This window comes from Myotis lucifugus, unplaced genomic scaffold (genome assembly GCF_000147115.1).
Source record: "Myotis lucifugus unplaced genomic scaffold, Myoluc2.0 scaffold_414, whole genome shotgun sequence".
Taxonomy (NCBI): domain Eukaryota; kingdom Metazoa; phylum Chordata; class Mammalia; order Chiroptera; family Vespertilionidae; genus Myotis; species Myotis lucifugus.
In genome coordinates, this window is record NW_005871462.1 from 478420 (window position 1) to 502922 (window position 24503).

Here is a 24503-nt window from a genome sequence, read left to right on the forward strand (position 1 = left end):
TGGATCACTGGCCTCAGAACTAAGGGTACATTGTGGGCCCCAAAGGTAAATGTTGCAAATTTAGGTATCTGGTTCTTTTTCACTCCTCAAAGACAGGCTTGATTTCTTCTATTTCCAAACATGTGTGATTTTGCTTTTGTTTGTTTTTATATAATTTTTTCTCAGAAATTCCTTTTTTACTTTTCTTCCTTATATGGAGTAAACAGTGTTCCATCTTTGGTCAGCAGTTTTTCAACTATTCTTAAGATTTCTCATTTAAACTTAAAGCATTTATCATATCAAGTGCTGACTTAGTTTCCCAAAAAGTTGTCCTTATATGTTGCTGATATTCACCTTAATTGTGTTGTATCCTTTTTTTTCCAGATTAAATTATATGAAAATCACACAGTAATCAGAACAGCATGATAATGCTATTAGGACTCTTCTTGTTTCTTCACATGAATGATTTAATTTCATCTTAAAAATACTTTTTGAGATATTTTCTCTCATTCACTTTACTTTTCAAAAAGTAAATTGAAGTTGGACAGAATTGAAGTTGGACTAAACCTTGGAAAGCTGACTTTACTATCCTACCTTTCACAGGAACTGTGATGTGATTTTCAAGTTCAGAGTAGGAATCTAGATTTGAAAGATGATTTCTTCAGATAACAGAGGAATTTACTGCCTCAAAAACTGAGAAGTGTCATTTTTTTGTGATCCTTCCTTTCTTTTTTTTAAATTTGACTTATATTTCACATTATTGCAATGTTGATATACACCTTCTAAGATCCAAAGCCATGTAATAGTGAGTACAATAAAATAAGAGTTGTTTTCTCAAGTGATTTAATTATTTTCTGGCACTCTGTAGGGATGCCTCAGGAAGAATATTACACATTTGTGGAACATGTTTAGAACTTAATTCTTTTGGGGGGAAGAATGTTGACAAAATTGATTCTGCAAGGAAGCATGGAGGAGTACATGCTGTCAGCATTTCCCCCACATTCTCTGACATCCTCTCACCATTTCCATTGCATGACTGCCAACATCCAGTACCAGCTGGAACCTACTTTGCCCCGTATGTGGTAGCAGAACTGACAGGGAATTATGTCCTATCAGAGGCAGCTCTTGATGGAGAGGTGTAGAGTATAGCATGTCTTTCCTCCTTTATTTGGAATAATGCTGAGGTTTATGCTTTTTACCATTTACAGGAATTTCCCCACAAGATAAAATCTCTGTTTATTCACAATGGTAGGTGCTATAATGCAAGCTTCATTCAATATATTTTGTTTTGTGTATCAGTTCCCCTCTCTCCCATCTATGTTCCTGGCCCCTTCCAATAAAGTGTTTGAACATAAACCCTTGACTCAGCATCTGCTTTTGCATGAACAAAAATCAACACAGGGGCTAATAATGGGATGTATTAAAATAGATCAACCGAAGGTCTTATATGCATGCATATAAGCATAACCAATGGACATAAGACACTGGGGGGTAGGGGAGACCAGGGGATTGTCAAGGAGACATATGTAATACCCTTTGTAATACTTTAAGCAATAAAAAAAAAAATTAAAAAAAAATATGTTTCCATTTAAAAAAAATAATATCATGAAAGGAATTAGGGACTTTGGAGAAAAAATAGAAACTAATTGTTTGGGACATAGTAAGGATTGTACAATTACTCAAAAAACTTTATATAAAGGAAAGACTTATTTGATGTGACTTCAATTAATCTTGTTTTCATTTCGTTTAATTCAATGTGTGTTTATTGTCTACTCTACAAACTGAGAAAGAAACCAGAGAGATACAAATAATTGCATTGTGGAGTGATGAGCTTAAGAATGTTGGTATGTAGCAGATCCTGTTCAAAAAAAAGTTTTAAGCTCACATTGAGTAATTTCAGAAAAAACTCTTTAAAATTTATGTTTTAATATTTTTATTGAGATACTAGAGGCCTGGTGCACAAAATTTGTGCATGGGTAGGGTCCCTAGGCTTGGCCGGCCATCAGGGCCGATCTGGGCTGATCTGGGCCGATCCGGGCCTTCTGGCTGTCAACCAGGGGCCTTCCTTCCAGCTGCTGGCTGGGGTCAACTGCCCACTTAGGCCTTCCTTCATTCCGAACCACCCCCTGGTGGTGAGCACATGTCATAGTGAGCGATCAAACTCCTGGTCTCCCAGTCAAACTCCTGTGGGGACACTTTGCATATTAGCCTTTTATATATATAGATAGTTTACACACATATAGATAGTTTACACACATTTACTAAGATAATTTACTAAGTTCGATTATCTTAGTAAATTTCTAGTGTTATGTATTCGTTAACAAAATCCAGTTTTACAATATTTTTATCACCTCAAAACTATCTTTTTGCCCACTTACAACTAATTACCACTTCCACTTTAGCATAGGAAACCCCTGATCACTTTCTGTCTTTACACATTTGTGTTTTCTACATATTTCATATAAATTGAATCATAAAATATGTGGCCTTTTGTATCTGGCTTCTTCTATTTGGTGTATGTTTTATAGGGTTATTCATGTAGAAGTATGTATCAATATTTTATTCCTTTTAATTGCAGAATAGGCTTCTATTGAATGTTTATACCACATTTTGCTCATCCATTTATAGCTGATGAACATTTAGATATTTCCAGTTTGGAGATGTTAATAATGCTGCTGTGAACATTTGTGCACATTTCATTGTACTGATACATATTTTCATTTGTTTTGGGTAGATACCTTGGAGTGCAATTACTAAGTCATATGGTAAATTTATGTCTAATTTTTAAAGAAACTGCCAAGGTTCTTTTTAAAGTAGTTAGACCAGTTTTACATTCCCACAATGAATTCATGAAGGTTTCATATTTTCCACATATTTACCAATACTTAGTATTCATGAAAAACTGCTAATAGAAGGATATGCTTGAGTATTAAATTAAAAAATGAGAAGAAATTTAACTGAGGAATATGTTAGGTAACATTCAAGAGACATTCAAGAGTATGACAATAAGGAAGATGTATGGAGCTATGGCTGAGTTACTAGAAATAGCTTAGATACATAGATAGACATCAGACCCTTGAGGTCATTATAACTTTTTCATTTGTTTATACAGCAAATGAAATTATTGCTTCTATTCTAGCCCTAAGGCCTTCTTCTCCATGCAAAGACTCTATTGACTAGAGGTTGCTGTTTTAGGTTCATTCTGTCTGAACCTGAGGAAAACCAGGGTGTTCCTCTCACTCCATTTTTATCTGCATTTTCTTTTTCTTGAATCTTCTCAGTCATGGTAGATCAGTAGTTTTCACCCTGGAGTAGTTTTTCTTTTTAAAACAATATAGCACACATTTGAGTATCAGTTGTGACCTTAAGACCACCTATGTATCAGATGTTATGGAATGTCCCACTGACCCTCTTTTTATTAGTGTACCTCATTCACTGTCTTCCATCACAAAAGACCAATAGAAATCATAGAAGAGGTTCTCCCAAAGCTTATACAAAAAAGGTGACCAAAATAAAAGCAAAATCATCAAATATAAATAAATTGAACCACATCCAAGTAAAAAGCTTCTGCACAGCAATGGAAGCCATCAACCAAATGAATAGGCAAACTAACAGAACAGGAGAAAATATTTGCATATCATATATCGTATGAGGGGTTATTATCCAAAATATGTTAAAACCTCACACAACTCAATAGCAGAATCCGAACAATCTAATTTAAAAATGGGCAGAGGATCTAAATAGACATTTTTCTGAATAAGACATATAAATGGCCAAGAGGTACAGGAAAATGTGATCAGTTCAAGATGGCAGCAGAGTAGGTGCAAGGTACACTCACCTCCTCCCAGGACCAAACTGGAATTACAACTAAAATATAAAACAATCAACCTGAATAACCAATTGAAGACTAGCTGCACAGAAGTCTTATAACCAAGAATTTACAGAACAAGCTATATCCAGACTGGTAAAAAAGTGTGGAGACATGAAAATGGCTGTCCTCACACTCATGGGCAGAGGCTGATATTCTAGAGGGATATCTCAGCTGGAAAGATTCCTGCTGAGGATCATGGGGATCTCAATCCCATGCCAGGGGATTGAGAAGTCTTGGAAGTTGGGAATGAGAAGTACAGGGGAGCTTTCTCCTGAGAAGAGGAAGGGCCCAAACCCTTAAAAAGTGCATTCCCTTTTCCTCTACTATTAACAACAGCAAGTCCTCAGAGATTGGGATAATGCCGAACCATTTGACTAATTATGAGCTCTGTGCATTGAGCTCCCAGGGCCATGCAGCAATAGATAACCAGCTGTGCCTCCAGTCCTTCAGGTTCCTGTCTCAGTCCAGGAGGCTTCACATCTGAGTCTACTCCTCTCGCATCCACTGCATCAGGAGCCCATGACTAACTGTCACACTCCAGTCTTGATGGAACCTGAACCTTCATTGCTTGCCAGGCAGGACAGGGGCAGTGGATTCCCACTCCTTGGTCAGACTCCAGCAGAGACAGAACTGCCCAGTGAGTACTGTGGAGGCGATGGATGGAGAAGGGACTGTCAGGAGCATTTTTTTTGTCATCATTAGGACAGACAGGAGAGTTGGGATAAACTGCTGGGAGGGCACACATATAGAAAGGTCCAGATATTTTTGACCTTATAGGTAGAATCTGAATACCTGGAGGGAAACAACTGAGTCTCATTCATTTCCGATCCCCCAGGGCCTATACTCTGCTTGACAGAGACAACAACAATCTCTGCTAAGTATTGCACATGGACTCTTCCTTAGGTCTCAGAAACAGTGCATGGGTGATAAGGCTTCCACAGGCCCAGTGCTTTCTTTTCAGTAATTTCCCTCCTTCCAGCAATGCCTCCTGGGGCTAGCAGAGGATAAAACAGTGTTTATATGAATCTATCAGGGATTTTCTAAGAAACCTATCATTTTCCATTTAATAGAATCAACAGCATTTAAATACAAATAAAAATGGTGGAGATTTTCATAAAAAAAAAGAGAGAGGAAAAGAGAAAGGGAAGTAAATCTTATTGTGTGGACTGAGACACATTTCAGGATTTCCACTCATTCCATGGGTGAATTACCTAGGATATGATAGGCTTTCATCTCTCTCTGCTGTATCTATAATAATAAAAGCATAACATGCAAATCGACCGAACCACCGAACAGCAGAATGACTGTCTGGACAACCTTCTGGTCGACCACGCTATGACACGCACCTGCCCCAGATCAGCCAAGGCAGGTGCAATGTGATTGGTCGGGGGGTCCGCCATCACCCCACAATGACCCTTCAGAGGGAGACCCAGGCCATTGGCCAGTGGGGCAAACAATCAGGGGGCTCAGCGATCACCCCAAAGAGGGAAGCCCAGGCCACCCTCTGCGGGGTGATTGATGGGGAGATGGCTCTGAGATCAATCGTCTAACAGAGGGAGGCCCAGGCCACTGGCCGGGGGGTGATCAATCAGTGGGCTCTGTGGGGCAATCATCGGGGGCTCTGTGGAACCAGGGTGTGTGGTGACAGACTCTGGCAGTGCCAGAACAAGGCGGGTGCAGGAGGGGGCCGGGCTGCGAGGCAGCCAGGGTTGTGAGGGCCCCAGCAGCCAGGGCTGTGAAGGCCTACCCTTGCATGAATTTCATGCATCATGCCTCTAGTAATAGAATAAAATGTCATCCTTCAGCTTTTCCTGGGATTGTTTTTCATCAAACAATCTGATTTTAAAACAGTCACTGAACGTTTATTAAGGGCAAACCTCTCTTTGGCGCCACACATTTCACAGAGAAGGGTGTTGTTCTTCCATTTCTATGTAAGAGATACCAGCAGAGAGGTGGAAGGACTTACATACACTTCCCATCTAGTGGGTGACAGCTGTGGGACTCAGACACAGGCCTGATTCCCAGCCCAGGGCTCTGTCTCCTCCACTGCAGCACAATGATTGTTTCTTTCCAAACAAGGGCACCACCACCAATTCCTTCTCTTGGGATTTGGCAAGTTCATCTATGGTTTTCAGGGACCTATTTTGCATGAATATTGTGGATTGTAGGGTTTCCTATGGATAGTAATGCATTTTTCAGCACTTTTTGTAAACCTGAGATATAAAAACATCATTCCCTATACAAGATGGGTGTTTTCATGGCTCTATCATGAAAAGACAATTGCTAGTCAGGCTTCTGGGAACTTCCCAATTTTATAACTTGGCAATCAGAGCATGTAGTTGATTTTGTGTAATTATTATATTGGGAAAACAAGTGTAGATAATTAATAGTAAAGTTGCCCATATACCAATTTTTTCAACTTAAACAATTATCTTTTATGCATATGTCTTTAGAAAATTCTCACTTGTGTGATATGGAGAAGAGGCTTTAGAATTTTCTTAGTGCTGTCATAATAAAAAAAATTGAAAATAAAATGAAGTTTATTCCTCAGGTAATACTATGCATCACTTAAAGTGCTGAAATTGAAGTATGTATTTCACAGAGAGACTTAAAAGCAATATTGTGGTAAATGAGAACTTAGGGAATAGTTTATGTAGAATGAGAGTATTTAGGTAAGTTCTTTTTTAAATTTTTTAAAATTTCTTTATTGATTAAGGTATTACATATGTGTCTTATGCCCCCATTGTCCCCCCAACACCCCCACTCATGCTCTCACCCCCCTGTTGTCTGTGTCCATTGGTTAGGCTTATATGAATGCATACAAGTCCTTTGGTTGATCTCTTCCCCTTACCTCCACCCTCCCCTACCTTCCCTCTGAGGTTTGATGGTCTGTTCAATGCTTCTCTGTCTCTGGATCTGTTTTTGTTCATCAGTTTACGTTGTTCATTATATTCCACAAATGAGTGAGATCATGTGATATTTATCTTTCTCTGGCTGACTTATTACGCTTAGCATAATGCTCTACAGATGCATCCATGCTGTTGCAAATGGTAAACGTTTCTTCTTTTTTACCACAGCATAGTATTCCATTGTGTAGATGTACCACAGTTTTTTAATCCATTCATCTGCTGATGGGCACTTAGGCTGTTTCCAAATCTTAGCTATGGTGAATTGTGCTGCTATGAACATAGGGGTGCATATATCCTTTCTGATTGGTGTTTCTAGTTTCTTGGGAAAGGTAAGTTTTTCAGAAAACTGCTCTTGAATACATATTCAATACTAATGTTATAAAAACATTGAAAGGAAAATGCATCCATCAAATGACAGAGTTTGCTTTTGGACAACTGAGTGCAGAGGAAGATCATGCAGGGATAACAAAATACCCTCAAGTTTTATCAATAATAAATAAGTTCTATAGCACATATTATTAAATATTCATATTTTAATATGGGTAGTGGGTAATATGGTATTGATAGCAATTGATAACATTAATACACCATTTATTAATAGCCTGACAATGGTTCCCTGCATTGGCTATATGTTAGTAGGCCCAAAGGACTTATGTGTAGAAATTCTGATTTAATTGGCTCTCAGTTATGGCCAGCCCATCATTAAATTTTAAAGGATGCATTTTAAAAGGTAATTATAATAATTAATTAGTATTGATAACCAATGTTTAAGTATTTTTATATTTATAGTTTAATTTTACTTCTTACAGCAATCCTATAAGGTCAGTTTAATTAATATAACCATTTTACAGATGCACAAACTGCCTAGGTGTTTGTAATAGTAGTCTTTGTTCTGTTTTCACTTTTGATTTTCCCCAAATTACATCATTTTTATGCAAAAAAATAGTTTATTATGCTATGGCTTATGTAAAGTTAGGTAGTATTACAAAATAGAAATGATCAGATATAACCATAGGAATCTAGCATGTCACACAAAGGAATAACTATTTTTTTTAATATATTTTATTGATTTTTTACAGAGAGTAAGGGAGAGGGATAGAGAGTTAGAAACATCGATGAGAGAGCAACATCGACCAGCTGCCTCCTGCACATCTCCTACTGGGGGTGTGCCCGCAACCAACGTACATGCCCTTGACCGGAATCGAACCCGGGACCTTTCAGTCCGCAGGCCACTCTATCCACTGAGCCAAACCGGTTTCGGCAGGAATAACTATCTTGACAAAGTAATTCCTCAGTTATTGCCTCATATTTTGACCTGTCAAGAGAAATGACCCGAGTTGCCTACAGGAGACTGATTTAGGAGAAATGGAATCCCTCTGTAAGGAAGAATTGACCTGGAAAGCTCTTAAAGTGGCATAAGAAGGACAACTTAAGGTTTGAGGCCTTGTTTGGTCCTCAATTTCTCAACCGTTCATTGGAAGGTTGGTTTTGATGAGAAATCAATTCTTCAGAAATGTTTGTGATCAGAGACAAATCTAAGAAGTGTTACCCATTCACTACAAACCAAAACAGTAAAGTACAAACTCAAACTCAGATGTTTCTCTGAGATTGTGTATCACTTATTGGAAATAACCTTTCAAAAATAAAAGTAAGTACAGAGTATTCATTAAGTTAATTATTTTTTAATTAAATCTTTATTGTTCAGATTATTGCATTGGTTCCTCTTTTTTCCCACCATAACTCCCCTCCACCCAGTTCCCACCCCACCCTCCGCCCTCATTCCCCACCCACTGTCCTCATCCATAGGTGCACGATTATTGTCCAGTCTCTTCCCACACCCCCCACACCCCTTTCCCCCACCAAGAATAGTCAGTCCATTCCCTTTCTTTGTCCCTGATTCTATTATAATCACCAGTTCATACTGTTCATCAGATTATTTATTCACTTGATTTTTAGATTCACTTGTTGATAGATGTGTATTTGTTGTTCATAATTTGTATCTTTACCTTTTTCTTCTTCTTCCTCTTCTTAAAGGATACCTTTCAGCATTTCATATAATACTGGTTTGGTGGTGATGAACTCCTTTAGCTTTTTCTTATCTGTGAAGCTCTTTATCTCACCTTCAATTCTGAATGATAGCTTTGCTGGATAAAGTAATCTTGGTTGTAGGCTCTTGGTATTCATCGCTTTGAATATTTCTTGCCACTCCCTTCTGGCCTGCAAAGTTTCTGTTGAGAAATCAGCTGACAGTCGTATGGGTATTCCCTTGTAGGTAACTGACTTTCTTTCTCTTGCTGCTTTTAGGATACTCTCTTTGTCTTTTGCTCTTGGCATTTTAATTATGATGTATCTTGGTGTGGACCTCTTTGGATTCCTTTTGTTTGGGGTTCTCTGCACTTCCTGGACTTGGAAGTCTATTTCTTTCACCAGGTAGGGGAAGTTTTCTGTCATTATTTCTTCAAATAGGTTTTCAATATCTTGCTGTCTCTCATCTTCTGGTACCCCTATAATTCGGATGTTGGTATGCTTGAAGCTGTCCCAGAGGCTCCTTACACTATCTTCGTATTTTTGGTTTCTTTTTTTCATTTTGCTTTTCTGGTTGGATGTTTTTTGCTTCTTCGTATTTCAAATCTTTGACTTGATTCTTGCGATCCTCTGGTCTGCTGTTGGGAGTCTGTATAATATTCTTTATTTCAGTCAGTGTATGGTTAATTTCTAGTTGGTTCTTTATCACAACATCGAGGGTCTCACTAGATTTCTTGAAGATCTCACTACATTTATCGGCGGTCTCACCAGTCTTTTCGAGGGCCTTACTAAATTTATCGGCGGCTTCTAGACAGTTCTTTAAAGACCTTAAAAGTGTGGTTTTGAACTCTATATCCAGCAGTTTGCTTTCCTCCATTTCAGTCATTTGTGTCCTGTTTCTTTGTCTCGGCATTTTTTATGCTTCGCTGTGTTGATAGAGTGCCTTTCTGTGCTAAGTGTCCCAATTACCTGAGGCAGACACTCTGGGTGCACCCCCTTGTGGGCTTTGTGCACAGTCTTGTTGTAATTAAGCCTTGATTGTTGTAGTTATCACTGGGAGGAATTGACCTCCAGGCCAATTGGCTGTGAGAATCAGCTGTGTCTGCAGTGGGAGAACTTCTGTGCTGGAGACACCCCTCTGGGGCAAGACTTGCTTCAATGGGGCTTTGGTGCTCACTGAGTCTGCCCCCTGAGCGTGTCCTTTATGGTTCCATGGAGCTGCAAACTGGATGGTCCCACTCTGACCTCTGGATTTCCTGGCTCCTGGATCTCTAGGGAGGTGCTAATCTAGCCTTTGCCTGAGGCTATCCAGCAAAAGCCTCCCTGCAGGGCTTGGGCGGGGCAGGTCCCACGAGATCCACAGGGCGGGGCTAGCAGTTATGGCTGCTCTCAGTCTTGCCCTCAGAGGCTCTGCTTCTCAGTGTCCTGGTAATCGCCTCAAGCCCCTCGGAGAGAAAGCTGCCCTCGGGTTCTGACCGATGCCAGACAGTCCTGCTTCTCCGTATGAGTCTGGGTCCCTAGAGACTTGCCCGGAACTAGAGCTCAGAGCCTAAGACTCCCTCCCGATTGAAAACGACACCTGCTCCCTCAGCCGCCAGCCCGCACCGCATGCACCTCCGCACCTTAGTATTTTACTTCCATACTGCTCCTCCTCTGAGTCTCGGTATGCTTTTCTCTTTCCTTCTAGTTGTAGAATTTCCACTCAGCCAGCCTTCCTGTGGTTCTGGATGATGTCCTTTCCGTCTTATAGTTGTATTTTTGAAGTGGTTGTTCGAGGCAGCAAACTCCGGTGTTTACCTGTGCCGCCATCTTGGTTTCCTCGATAATCTTTCTAAGTTAATTATTACTTAATCATTGGTGATTGTAAATTAATACCATCTTCAGGATCAGTGGTGCTTTATGATTTTGTGCACTTAACAAAACCATACTTTTCAAAATATGAAGTCTACCAAGGCCAACTATTTATAATTTGAATTATATTTGAGAAACTTTGACCAGACAACCCACACATTGGTGTGAGCACTTATCTCCATGGAAGATTGATGTCATAAAACCAAATAAAGATGTAAACCCTTAAAGATAATTGCCATGTAAATTCTATCTATACTCATAAAAGAGTAACATGCTAATTAGACTGGGAGACTTTTCGGACAAAGCCATGGTGGCGGGGCCGAGGCAAAGGTGGTTAGGGGCGGTCAGGCCAGGAGGGGAGGGCAGTTGGGGCAAGCAGACTGGTGGGGAGGGGTTTTGCTTTGTGGCTTCTTGGGGAAGTTGGGGTTGAGCAGGCCAGCAAGGGGGGACAGTCGGGGGGCAAGAAGGCCGGCTGGGGGGGAGCAGTGGAGGTGAACAGGTCTGCAGGCAGAGTGGTTAGAGGCAATCAGGCAGGCAGGCAGGTGAGCAGTTAGGAGCCAGCGATCCCAAATTGGGCCACAGGTATCTGGCCTAAACTGGCAGTTGGACATCCCTGCGGGGTCCCAGATTGGACAGGGTTCAGGCCAGGCTGAGGGACACCCCCCCCCCCCCAGTGCAAAAATTTCATGCACCAGTCTGATTACAAACAATTTATTTTAAGTTAGAATACAGTTAATGTGCTTTTAAATCTTCTCAATTACATTCCAAATTAAAGAATTTCTTATACTGCATTGGGGTGAGATAAAGTACTTTCAATTGCTTCTTAGTGTCTTTCAAATGGAATGATTTGTTTCTTAGAAAAGAATATTTCTCATCCCATATTTTCCTTCAAAAGTAGAAGGGTGATAGTTTTATTCTGTTCATATATTTGTTATTTCAAAATGTCATTTATTCTCTAATATTCTTTGACCCAGTGACTCTAAAGTGGGTGTATATAGAAACAGGTGAATAGGTCAGACATCAATAAGGAAAGAGTTCTAAAAAGAATTAACGACTGAGACATGTTGCTGAAGGTAATGGGGCAATTGTATATGATCCTTAAGTATAAATAATTAATGTGTGAATTGCTTGAATCCAATATATGGATGCCTGTAGACTTGTTTCATTTATTTAACTAACTCTCTCTCTCTCTCTCTCTCTCTCTCTCTCTCTCTCTTTCTCTCCCTCCCTCCCTCCTTCCCTCTCTCTACCTTTTTCCAAAAATGTGTCCTATCTTCATAGAACCACAGAATCAAACAGGTGATTCAGAATTCTTCCTCCTGGGACTCTCAGATGATCCAGAACTGCAGCCTCTTCTGTTTGGGCTCTTCCTGTCCATGTACTTGGTGATCATGCTTGGAAACTTACTCATGATCCTGGCTGTCCTCTCTGACTCCCACCTCCACACACCTATGTACTTCTTCCTTTCCAATTTGTCCTTAACTGACATCAGTTTCAGCACCACTACAGTTCCCAAGATGCTGGTGAACCTCCAGACACACAGCAAATCCATCACCTATGCAGGCTGCCTAACTCAGGTTACCCTTTTCCCTCTTTTTACATGTATGGACAGTCTACTCCTGGCTGTAATGGCCTATGACCGGTTAGTGGCCATTTGTCAGCCTCTACACTATTTAGTCATCATGAGCCCCCGCCTCTGTGGCTTGTTGGTCCTTCTGTCATTTTTCATCAGCCTTTTGGTCTCCCAACTGCACTACTTGATGGTGTCACAACTTAGCTTCTGTGCAGATGTGAAAATCCCTCATTACTTATGTGAACCTTCTCAACTCTTCAAACTTGCCTGTTCTGAGAACTTCACCAATGACATATTGATCTACTTTATTGGAGCCATCTTTGGTGGTATCCCACTCTCAGGGATCCTTTTCTCTTACTATAGAATTGTGTCCTCCATTCTGAGAATCCCATCAGCAGGTTCAAAATATAAAGCCTTCTCCACCTGCGGCTCTCACTTGTCAGTTGTTTGCTTATTTTATGGAACAGGCCTTGGTGTGTACCTCAGTTCCGCTGTGTCATCTTCCCCAAGGAAGGATGCGGTGGCCTCAGTGATGTACACTGTGGTCACCCCCATGCTGAACCCCTTCATCTACAGCCTGAGGAACAGAGACATCAAGAGTGCCCTATGGAGGATGGTCCAAAGAATAGGCTGATCTCAATACTTGTGCTATCATTTTTGTTCATAGGACTGGGAAAAGCAGCAAAATCAAACATGTGCAACCAGAAATTCTGAATCAGTAGTCACACAGTGAAGATATGCCTATATAAGTCTTTGCTTTCTGTTTACACACTTTTCCCTTTTAGCACAGCTGTAATGAAATTGGGAGATTATTTTGGACTCCTACTTAAGTCATAGCCCCTCCAGGATTATGCATAGTACATTGGTATACCCTTCTCACTTTCCTTATGCATTACCCAGGACTCTAGGCCATGAGGAGTCTTGTTTCTATCATTATAAATAGAGAGCAAGTAGACAGATATGGGGAGGGGGGCATAGTGGCAGTGTGTGTGTCGGGGGGGGGGGGTTGAGCAAAAAAGAGGGAGAACTCATTGGCATGGACAACAGTGTGGAAATGATCGGGTGGAGGGGTGTGGATGGAGATGATAGAGTGCATATGGGGGATGAATGCTGTTGGGAAAAATAAAAGAAATGAAAAAGAAAAAATCATAGCTCTCTCTTTCTTGTTATTTATTCATTCTATACTGTCCTCATGATTCTTCTCTCTTCTTCCATATTTTTGCTCCTTCATGATCTTGGTCAGATCCTTGAGAAAAATGGGATGTCTATTTAATTTCTTGTCCAGACAATGGTATTTTGAAATTGACATGGGACAGCATCAGTACTGAGTTTGAATAAATAGTTATCAACTGGGGCTTTCCTAGCAAAACTGGGATATATGATTCCCAATATTCCTGATAATTCTTTTTCCCATTCCATTTAACATCTTCACCATCAATTACATAGCCAGGCATGAAAGGACAAATACTGTATAATTCCACTTATATGAGGCACCTAAAGTAGTCAGATTCATAGAGACATAAAGTAGAATAGTGGTTGCCAGGTGACAGCAGTAACTGTGAGAGGCAAGGTAGATAGATGATTGAACAACAAATCCACAATGGCAACTGGGGTCCAAGAACTACAGGGATCTGTGGTGGTGGCAACATATCATAGAGGAGCAGACATCAAATGTATTGCTTAACTTGAGAGAACCCAAAATATCAAGGGCAAGTTAGAAAAAGTCACATGTCAGCTACCACAATTGAAAACCATTTATTCATCTTCTAATTTCCAAACCCAAGTCCGTTTTCAGACTCAAATCCTAGAGATCAATGGGGATTCTGTTCCTGCTTTTTGGAAGCCAATTATATGGTTCTTTGAAATGGTAATATCCCTCAAGAACACCACTTGGTGGTAAGATGATTCCATTAGTGGATGATTCCATGGAGTGGGCAGTGATTCATCTTTACCGAGATGAATACTTACACATTTATGTTTGTTTTTCCTGTCTGCATTCCTTAGCAAATACCACCACCCAAAGACTTAAAACATCCAATTCCTTTATGGTGAAGAAGATATGCAAATAAACATGACATATCAGGAGATCCAGATGTCCTAACATACCCTATATCCCCCAAAGCCTCTCAGCATCATATACATAGAGTGGCAATTCTGTGGCTCAATTATTGCTCTTCTGAATTATAATAGAGTGCTCTGTCATGAAATCATACTTAGAGATATGTCCCTTTCAGCCAGATTTTGTCACTCTTTGGACTCTTCTATTTGAGTCTTGGTGAATTCACCTACAAAATTAGACTAGACTGAATAACTTACTAGCACCTGATCAAATATAATATTCTGGGTCCTATAGTTTTCCCATCTTCACTGATACATTTTTATATCTTATTTTGAAAATGAACTAAGCAAACATATGCAGAAAAGTTCAACCTCACTAATAACCAAATAAATAATGAATCCATCGGAATATTTTCTGTTGGACATATAACATTATATGATAAACTCTGAGACATGATTTAAGTCCTGTAAGGGCAAAGTTTTAATCTTTTTTTCTTATTCACTGCTGTATTCCCAACACCTACAACAGCATGGCACACCAAAGGTACTCAATAATTATTGTTGAATGAGTGACTCTAGTAAGAAGTAACAATGGTTCTCAATAAAAATGCACTATGTTGTAATTCTTATTCAGCTGTTCTTAGTTGATTCTTGAAGTGGCTGGTCTCAACCTGCAGGGCTGGAAATCCAAGCTGAGGTGCAATAATGGATAAGTAAAAGGAAAGTATGAGGAGAGTAGAACTGAGCATAACAGAGGAGTCACCATAAGGGGTTAAGACAGAGCTTAAAAGGCAATTGTAACCAAAGTCACTAACAGAGAATTGGATGAGAGACAAAATCCAATGTGATTAAGAGGTGGGATTTCTTTAGCCAACTGCTGCTTCCACTGTCAGCCTAAAATCCCCAGACAAATGTTCCCATTTATTGAACATAGAATGTTCTCCCCAGAACTTTTTGCAGGGCCCTCTTCATGTCCCTGTTCCGCAGGCTATAGATGAAGGGGTTCAGCATTGGGGTGACCACAGTGTACATCACCGAGGCAATCATGCCCCTCCAGGAAGATGCATTAGAACTGAGATACACACCAAGGCCTGTCCCATAGAATAAAGAAACCACAGACAGGTGGGACCCACAGGTAGAAAATGCTTTATATTTCCCATCTGCTGATGGGATTCTCAGGATTGAGGAGACAATTTGAATATAGGAGAAAAGGATGCCTGAGAAGGGAATAATGCCCAGAAGGCCAGTCACCGTATACAGCACGATGTGATTGATGAGTGTGTCTGAGCAGGCGAGCGTGAGGGCCTGAGCAAGTTCACAGTAAAAGTGTGAAATCACCCAGTTGGTACAGAAAGACAGCCGCAACATCAACAGACTCTGGATCAGGGAGTACGTGAAGCTAATGAACCAGGACACAAGAACCAGCTGGCCACAGAGACGGGGGTTCATGATGACTGGGTAGTGTAAGGGGTGACAGATGGCCACAAACCGGTCATAAGCCATCACAGTGAGGAGAAAAGTGTCCATACCTCCAAAAACCAAGAAAAAATATATCTGGGTGATGCAGCCTGCATAGGTGATGGCTTTGCTGTGTGCCTGGATGTTCACCAGCATCTTCGGGATGGTGGTGGAGGTGAAACAGATGTCAACAAAGGACAGGTTGGAGAGGAAGAAGTACATGGGCGTGTGGAGGTGGGGGTCAGAGCTGACGGCTAAGATAATGAGCAGATTCCCGAGCATGATGACCACAAACATGGACAGGAACAGCCCAAACAGGATGGGTTGATGCTCCGAGTCTTGGGAAAATCCCAGAAGTAAAAAACCTGAAACACTTGTTTGATTTCCTGGTTCCATGTTGCTGACACATCAGCTAGATGTTTGAGGAAAGAAAATAACATGAAATAGACACTGGGCAGACTCTAGATTACTTCTACTTTAAAAAATTTTTGAAGTCAATCACTGGGCATAAAAGCCTTAACTACAAAATTTAGGAATTCATTATGCTGCTATTTGTTATATGCAATATTTTGTAATGTTGATCAACCCTTGCCCATTATCCTCTGGAACACTCATACATCTTCTTCATCTCTGGCTTAGCATTATCTCTAAACAGTTAAGAGCAACTTTGGGCCTCAGAGAAGAAATGGTTGTACTCACTCTAACACAAATGTGGAGCATGAGGTCTGGGGAAGCTCAGTAACTTGATCTGGGTTGTCTGCCTTCTCTGGGACTCAGAAAAGGGTCCATGTCTCAGAGGTAGGAAAATTTGACAGTATCTCAAATATCTGGACAGAGTATTGGAGGATGAGTAGAATGTAGGTTTACTTCTCAAGGAAAAGAAAAAAGAAAAACAAAAGAAAATATTTTCACCAAATAAGAAACCACATTCACAAATGCTTAATGTTTAATCTACCAGGGACCAGTAACACCTTGTAGGAATAGAGCCAGATGCTTCCTGGACATTTGTCATTTGACCAAATACCCTTCATCTGTGAAGTTAAGAGATTGGTTAAAATGCACAAGGAAAGCCCTAACTGGTTTGGCTCAGTGGATAGAGCATTGGCCTCTGGGCTGAAAGGTCCCAGGTTCAATTCTGGTTAAGGGCATGTACCTTGGTTGTGGGCACATCCCCAGTAGGGGATGTGCAGGAGGCAGCTGATCTATATGTTTCTAACTCTCTATCCCTCTCCCTTCCTCTCTGTAAAAAAATCAATGAAAATATATTTTTAAAAAATGCCCAAGGAAAGAGCAGATTTCAAGGCTTAAACCATTGCAGGACCCTAAGGCACAACTACAAAGGTCATGCAATACACAATTTTGAGTCATGTCACCTACACTATTCATTGAATACTGGGGGAAGAATAAATTGCACCAGGATTTTCACATATGAGCCTGAAAGGATGAGATTCAGATTTGGCACACCCATGCTAGCGCTGCTTAGAATGGGCTGGGAGCATGGGGACACTCATCCAGAGCCCATCTACCCTCTGACTCTCTTCACTCCAAGTCCTAAGGGTCTTGTAACCAAGGAATGGGTCCTATAACCAGGGACAAGGAACAGCACAACACCATACATGGATCTTTAGTGTTCCGTTTTACCTGGTTATAAGTATTTTTCTGCACTTGCTATTCCGTAATTCCCCTAACCACAAGAGAGATCACCATTGGCTGTCATCACTGTCAGTCTTCTTTAGTATAAAAATCAAAGTGGGAGGGTAGGGGTTTAAAAGGGACAAACTTACTGTACTGCATTTTTGAAAGTTACTAAAAGAGTAGATCTTAAAAGTTCCCATCACACAGACACACAAAAGAACGTTTGTAACTATTTATGGTAAAGGATGTTAGCTAGACTTACTGTGGTGATCATTTTGTAATATATACAAATAATGAATCATTATGTTATATGCTTGAAACTAATATAATGTTACATGTCAATTATATCTCAATTTTTAAAACCACAAAGCAGATAGTGTCTCTAGGTGATATAAAAATGGCCATATCAGATACAAATTTTTTAGCAATGGATGAATATCTTTGTTTGACCCTTTGGGGGAGTGGCAGTTTGCAATAATCTCTGGTGGTTTCTGATCAATTGAGAGCAAATTGTAATGACACATTTCTAAAGTATGATTGCTTGTAAAAGGTTCTCTTGACTTTTGCTAAGTGTGGCTTGCTGTCTTGCATTTGATTTTTTTTTTTTTTGAAGAGAATAGGAGTGAGTGTGTGGGAGCTACCTGGGATTCTGAATATTCCCTTGACTGTGCTGTGTGTTAAAAGCATCAACTGCATTGGAAAAGGGGAAACCATTTCATTTCTTACTAGTCTATTGCAGGGGCTTCCTTCCTGGTCTCCAGTTTCACCTTAGATTCCTCCATACAACTGTTTGAGATTTTCAAAAGAGAAATCTGATGGTATCACTCCACTGCTTAAAATATTTAGAATGCCTTTGTGCCACCTTCTGAGAACATACAGACTCCTTGGTGTATCAGGGCTCCACTCTGACCCTCCAGCTTATTTCTCATCACTTCTTAGCTTTTTTAAAAATTATTGTTTAAAGTATTACAAATAGTAGTACATATGTCTCCTTTTCCCCCTCATTGACCTTCCCCTGGCCTCCCCCACCCTTCGGTACACTAGTGTCTGTGTCTTTGTCCATTGGTTATGCATGCATGCATACAAGTCCTTTGGTTGATCTCTTACTCCTCCCCCAACACTCCCCTGCCTTCCGCACTTCTCAGCTTTTATACTAAACTAGAGGCAGGGTGCACGAATTTGTGCACCCTTGGGGTCCAGCAGCCTGCCCAGATGGGGGCCATTGGGGGTGGACCAGATGGGGTAGGGGGGCCAGCTGGGGTGGCGGGGCCTCTGAGGTAAGGGGCTGAGGGCCGTTTTCAGGCCGACTCCACCCCCAATCAGGGTGGGGGGGCCTGCTGGGGGACGGGCCAGCCAGAGGGAGGGGCTGCGGGCGTTCCTGTCATTCTGCTGTTTGGTCTATTTGCATATTACCCTTTTATTATATAGGAATTCTGACCATTCTGAAAAGCTTTTCTTTGCCCAGATGTGCCATATTCCCTTATGTCTCTGAAACTTTTCAACACCTTCTCCCTCTGCCTAAACCTCCCTCTACTTGGTGCTTTTGAGTCCTACCTACTTAGGTAACTCCCAACCGCCTCATTCTCAACACTAGTGAGTTCTTAGCACAACAGGGACTCTCCATATTGGTTGGTGGCAGATTTAACAAATGGATGAGCCTACAAACCAATATTTTCCCATTGCTGCAGCTCATCACGTGGTCCCTGCATGTGCATTACTCCATAAACTTTACCACTTCTTACCCTCAAAGAGGTTTCTATGTGGAGAGAGGATAAGATGTTGATGGAGAAAAGGTAGAAAGGGAGACAGAAAAGGAACATAAAGTTTCTGCTCATTAATTTTCCAGTCCTCTTCTCAGTCCTGGGCAATATTCATTCCCAATGTTGACCCTCCAGGTCCCAATTTTCTCTTGTTCTTGCATCTCACCTGGGATCTTTACCCATAGTAGCATCAACTGCTTTTCCATAGTTTTTGTCTGAAATACCTACATATACATTCCTGACTTTCTGTCATAATTATCCAGAGGCACAAACAGAAGGTGACTGAGAGACTAAACAGGGAAATGACAAGTGTACAAACATGTCACAAAGAATTAATTGTCACACAGTTATTTTTCTGGGATTATAAATGAAGACATTCATCATCTTCCAATTCCCTTCCTAGAAGTCCCTCAACATTCCTACTCTCAGTCCTTTTACTTGCATGTGAAACTGCTAACTACTCTTCATCCCTGTATGAGGAGCCATTGCCTCCTGTGTGCTCCCCCCTCAAACAATTGAAGATACACTTTGCAAGAGAGAACTATACAGGAAAGTGAATAACAACACCCATTCTTTTACCTCTGGTTACAGGACCCCCAGGGCCTGGGAATGAGAGAGCCAGAAGATAGGCAGACACTGGCAAATGCCCCCTCTCTCCATCTCCTCAGTGCTGCTTTAAGCATCACCTCCCCCTTCCTATAATTTCCACCAACCATCTAATCAAATACTATATAACAGAAATAAACACTCCTCATGCAATGGTAACTTCAAACAAGGAGTCTAGCCATTCACCCTCTCAAACAAGTAACCTCTAGAGCTCATTCTCCATAGACAGCATAGGGTTTCCCCTGTCCTTTGTTTAACAACAGTCAATACACTATTCACTCTACCACCTCATTTCCCTCTTTCCTACAACACTTACTGGGCTCTGCAGGCTTGGCAATGTGGACCCACCACAGGGGCCAGCTTCCCTGAATCTTGTTCTTTCATGGAAGTTGGTGATGAAGAAAGGTCTGTCCACCAAAAGAGCAGGCATATGGTATAGAGATTTGCGAATTTCTTCTGGAGAAGGTATGAGTGTCTTGGGTGTGGCACATGAGAGCCTTGGTTACTATAAGCTGATGTTACAGGTTTGTTGCCCTGGGGACAGAATCCCCTCTGGAGCTTGTTAGACAAATTGATCAATGGATCTTTGATTCCCTTATCAGGTTGACTCCTCAGGGACAGGGGTCACAAGGGAAAAGGTCTCTGTCTTGCCAATTCCTTGTCCCTGGAGACAAACAAATGGACCAGCTGTGATTTTTTTCCATTTGGATCTCTTTTCTCTGGAAAGAGTCACTCTAGTCTTTCTTGGATTCCTCTTGGGAACAAGTGTCATCATTTTCGGACTTGTCGTTTCCTCACTGGAGAGATGGTTGAGTAGCAAAGGGTCCCAGGATTCACTAGGGTAATGGTTCTCAATCATTAACTTGCACTAAGATGACCTTGAGGATTTGTTAGAACAGATTTCAGAGTCCCATTCCCCAATTTCTGTCTTGGTAGACCTGAGTTTGGATCTGATAATTGGGAAGTTTCACAACCAAATTTTGCTGGTCCCTATGACAATCCACTGAGACCCATTGCCCTGGAGTAATGTTTCATAATTTTAGATTTATCAAAACTATCAATTGAGGCTCTTGTTAATATATATATATATATATATGTATATATATATATATACACACATATATATATCTTCCCAAACTTATACTTATCCTCAACTCATCTAGTTAACATCTCCAGGCAGAGAGTCTGAAAATCTACTTTTAAAAGAAAATTGCAGTGGTTTTACTTTATTTTTTTATTTTATTTATATGTTTATTATAAATATATATTCCAGTTTAATCATTTTTAATATACAGGTTTGTGGCATTAAGTATATTAACAATATCACCCAACCATCAACACTATCCATTTCTAGACCTTTTTCATCATCTCAAACAGAAGCTCTATACCCATTAAACAACAACTGCCCATTCTTCTCTTCCCTCAGCCCATTGATACCTTTATTCTAATTTCTGTCTCTATGTATTTGCCTATTATAGGTACCTCATAAGTGAATTCATAGAATACTTATCCTTTTGTGTCTGACTTATCTCACTTAGCATAATATTTTCAAGTTTCAACCATGTTGCACATGTATCAGAATTTCATTCCTTTAAAAAATCTGAATACAAATCCTGGAAAGGCCCAGTGATCCATATTTTGCCCTTTTCTTATCCTTAGGAGAAAACTGAAGAGGTAAAGAGTAAGAATATAAGATTAGTGAATCTGAAAGATTTAAAAAATATATATTTTATTGATTTTTTACAGAGAGGAAGGGAGAGGGATAGAGAGTTAGAAACTTCAATGAGAGACACATCAATTAGCTGCCTCCTGCACACCCCCTACTGGGGATGTGCCCATAACCAAGGTACATGCCTTTGACTGGAATCAAACCTGGGACCCTTCAGTCCGCAGGCCAATGCTCTATCCCCTGAGCCAAACCAGCTAGGGCTGAATCTGAAAGATTTTGACATGGACTTTTCACCTAGGTGTCATTAGTTAGTCAAATATTTACTGAATGGTTAAACCAAGTATTGTGGAAGATCCCAGTGTTTAATGGTAAACAAGACATCATATTATTCTACCACAAAATCAAAAAAGATCACTGGCTAATGCCATGAGAGAGTGGAAAATGTGTTTTCCAAAGAGTAATTAGGGTTGAAATGGCAATTCCCCTAGTAGATGTCAGATAGACATTTTTCTTTATTAAATCACATTAAAATTATAAAAGTGAGAAAAAATATATACTGATGGTAGACTTTAAAATGAGAGAAAGGAAACACTGGTACATATCACCAGAATCGAAGACACTCAGGCATGTCCAAGTACTTCTCTCAGAAGCCCAAAATGTGTGTGACCTTCCAATAACAAAGCATCCGGAGAAGTGCACATATCTTGGCATTGGGGAAACAAAGGCATAAGTTTACTAAAAAGACAATTATACCTCATTGTTCACAGAGCCAACACCCAGGCTATGTAAATCAGTTGCAGAACATCAATCTATACATTTTCAATAAACTACATAAATAGTCTGAAACAAAGGGCTTCTGGGGGTATTTCTGTACTTTAAACAGCACATTATAAATTTTTACATAGCTCTATTTCATTTCTATTTTGGATACAAGTTAATATCATAATTCCCAAGTAACTCTGGAAATTGATTTAGAGCTACTAAAGGCAAGTTGCAAATTAATCTTTTATTACATGCCTATCAATAGGGAAATAACTAAATAAAGCCTGAAAATTCATACTATGGAATTGATGAGGAAAATTAGCAAACAATATAACCAATATGATCCCATCTGTTTAGAAATCACAGTAAAAAATTACACATTTGCCGTGGTTATAGGTTTATGTATTTAAAAGAATAGAAAATGTTCTCAGGCTAGATGAAGTATAATTGGTGCCAAGAGGAGGCTAGGTTGCAAGTATATGAAACAGAGGAATGATCTGTTTCCTGTCTCTCCCCAAGAGTTTGATCTCTTAGGACTGAGCAGAGAAAAGAAGGAATTAGATGTTGTGAGTTGTGAAGACTGTATCTTTCTCTGATGCAATGCCCTAGCTAGGAAGGTCAGAACTGCCAGTTAGAGGGTGTGTGTGTGGGTGGGGGGGGGGGGTGGATAATCGATGCCTGTTGGGGCTAGAATGAAGCCAAGCCCTGTAGCCTTGGGCACAACTGCAGGGACACTGGTAGAGAAGGAGCACAGATTCAAGTGAGCCACAGGGTGAAACATAATGTCCAGGAACATGGAATGCCATATGCTCCAAGGATAGAAGATAAGAACAATGGAATGTGGTGACCACCTTGTAGAAAAGACCAAAGAGTTAACACCGTTTTTCTTTTGTTTCTGTCTGTCTGTCTCCTATATCTTACCAATTTTTGTAAAAAAATATATATATATTTTTATTGATGTCAGAGAGAGGGAGAAAGAGATGGAAACATCAATGATGAGAGAATTATCGATTGGCTGTCTCCTGCAAGCCCCACCCTTGGGAATCCAGCCCCCAACCTGGGCATGTCCCCTGATCAGGAATCAAACTGTGACCTCCTGGTTCATAGATTGATGCTCAACCGCTGAGCCACGCCAGCTGTGCAACATCTTACCAGTTTAAAAGCTACTTGGGCACACTGTGATTTGCCATGCAGTTCTCTCAGTAACATCGTATAGACTCCATTGTGGCAGTTTTAAAACATAGCTCCCACATTCTTTTATATTCCTCTCATGAGAGTGGAGTCCATGTTCCCTGTCTTGAATCTTAACCTGTAATGCTAAGTCTGAATTACATTTGAACTACTTGCTACCTCTGTAAGCTCTGGGTCACTTATCCAGCCTCTCAAAACCTCCGTTTCTTAGTTGTAAAATGGGGCCAATAATAATTACAATTTTGCAGGTTGTTGTTGGTTTTCCAATTGAGGATCAAATAAGGTAATATCCAATGCTACCATATTGGATGACACAGGTACTTATCTCTGTTGACTCTTTGCAACTCAATTTTTATTCTATTCAAGCAGTATCTTCTCAGTAAAATGTTCTGCCTGGGAATAGAGCCCTGCTGAGTAGTTTTTAGAATTCACAGGGGCTACACTGCACTAGCCCTTTTCATCCTTCTTATCATGGATCTCTAGTATTTCCTGGATATTGGGGTACACAGAAGTCCTCCCAGTTTCAGGTGCCATTTCAGTGAATGCCAGTTGGCCATTCTGCATTTCTTCTATTCCTCTTGTCAATCAAATGCTGCCTTGTTGCTGCTGCTGCTTCTTACTGCTGTGGGTCTTGTTGTTTGGGGTGGTTTGTCCTTGTTCACTTATATTTTGGGTTTCTAAAAATAGCTGTCAGTTTAGTTGCAAATGTTTCCAGGGGATAAGGACACATATGTAATACCTTAATCAATAAAAAAAAAAAAGAAAGGGGTTTTAGTTTTGATATCTAATTGCTGTCTCTGTTTTTCAGGGGAGATTTGCAGACTGGTGGCCACCACCGCTGTCTATAGCAGTGGTTCTCAACCTTCCTAATGCCGCGACCCTTTAATACAGTTCCTCATGTTGTGGTGACCCCCAACCATGAAATTATTTTTGTTGCTACTTCATAACTGTAATTTTGCTACTGCTATGAATCATAATGTAAATATCTGATATGCAGGATGTATTTTCATTGTTACAAATTGAACATAATTAAAGCATAGTGATTAATCACTAAAACAATATGTAATTATATATGTGTTTTCCGTTGGTCTTAGGCGACCCCTGTGAAAGGGTCGTTCGACCCCCGAAGGGGTCGCGACCCACAGGTTGAGAACCG

The 24503-nt window shown here is 40.4% G+C and overlaps 2 protein-coding genes across 2 annotated transcripts; one reads left to right on the forward strand and one right to left on the reverse strand.

Moving 5' to 3' along the window:
* Positions 1–11891: 11891 nt before the first annotated feature.
* On the forward strand, positions 11892–12842 carry LOC106699474 (olfactory receptor 18; the record flags this gene model as incomplete). Its single annotated transcript, XM_014467775.1, has 1 exon — positions 11892–12842. A coding segment is annotated over one exon (951 nt), but the record flags the coding sequence as incomplete, so codon positions are not given.
* A 2345-nt stretch (positions 12843–15187) lies between these two features.
* Positions 15188–16120, reverse strand: LOC102440333 (olfactory receptor 7D4-like). The gene has a single exon (XM_006102452.1). The coding sequence runs from the start codon at positions 16118–16120 to the stop codon at positions 15188–15190; it is 933 nt and encodes a 310-aa protein (XP_006102514.1).
* Between the last annotated feature and the right edge of the window lie 8383 nt (positions 16121–24503).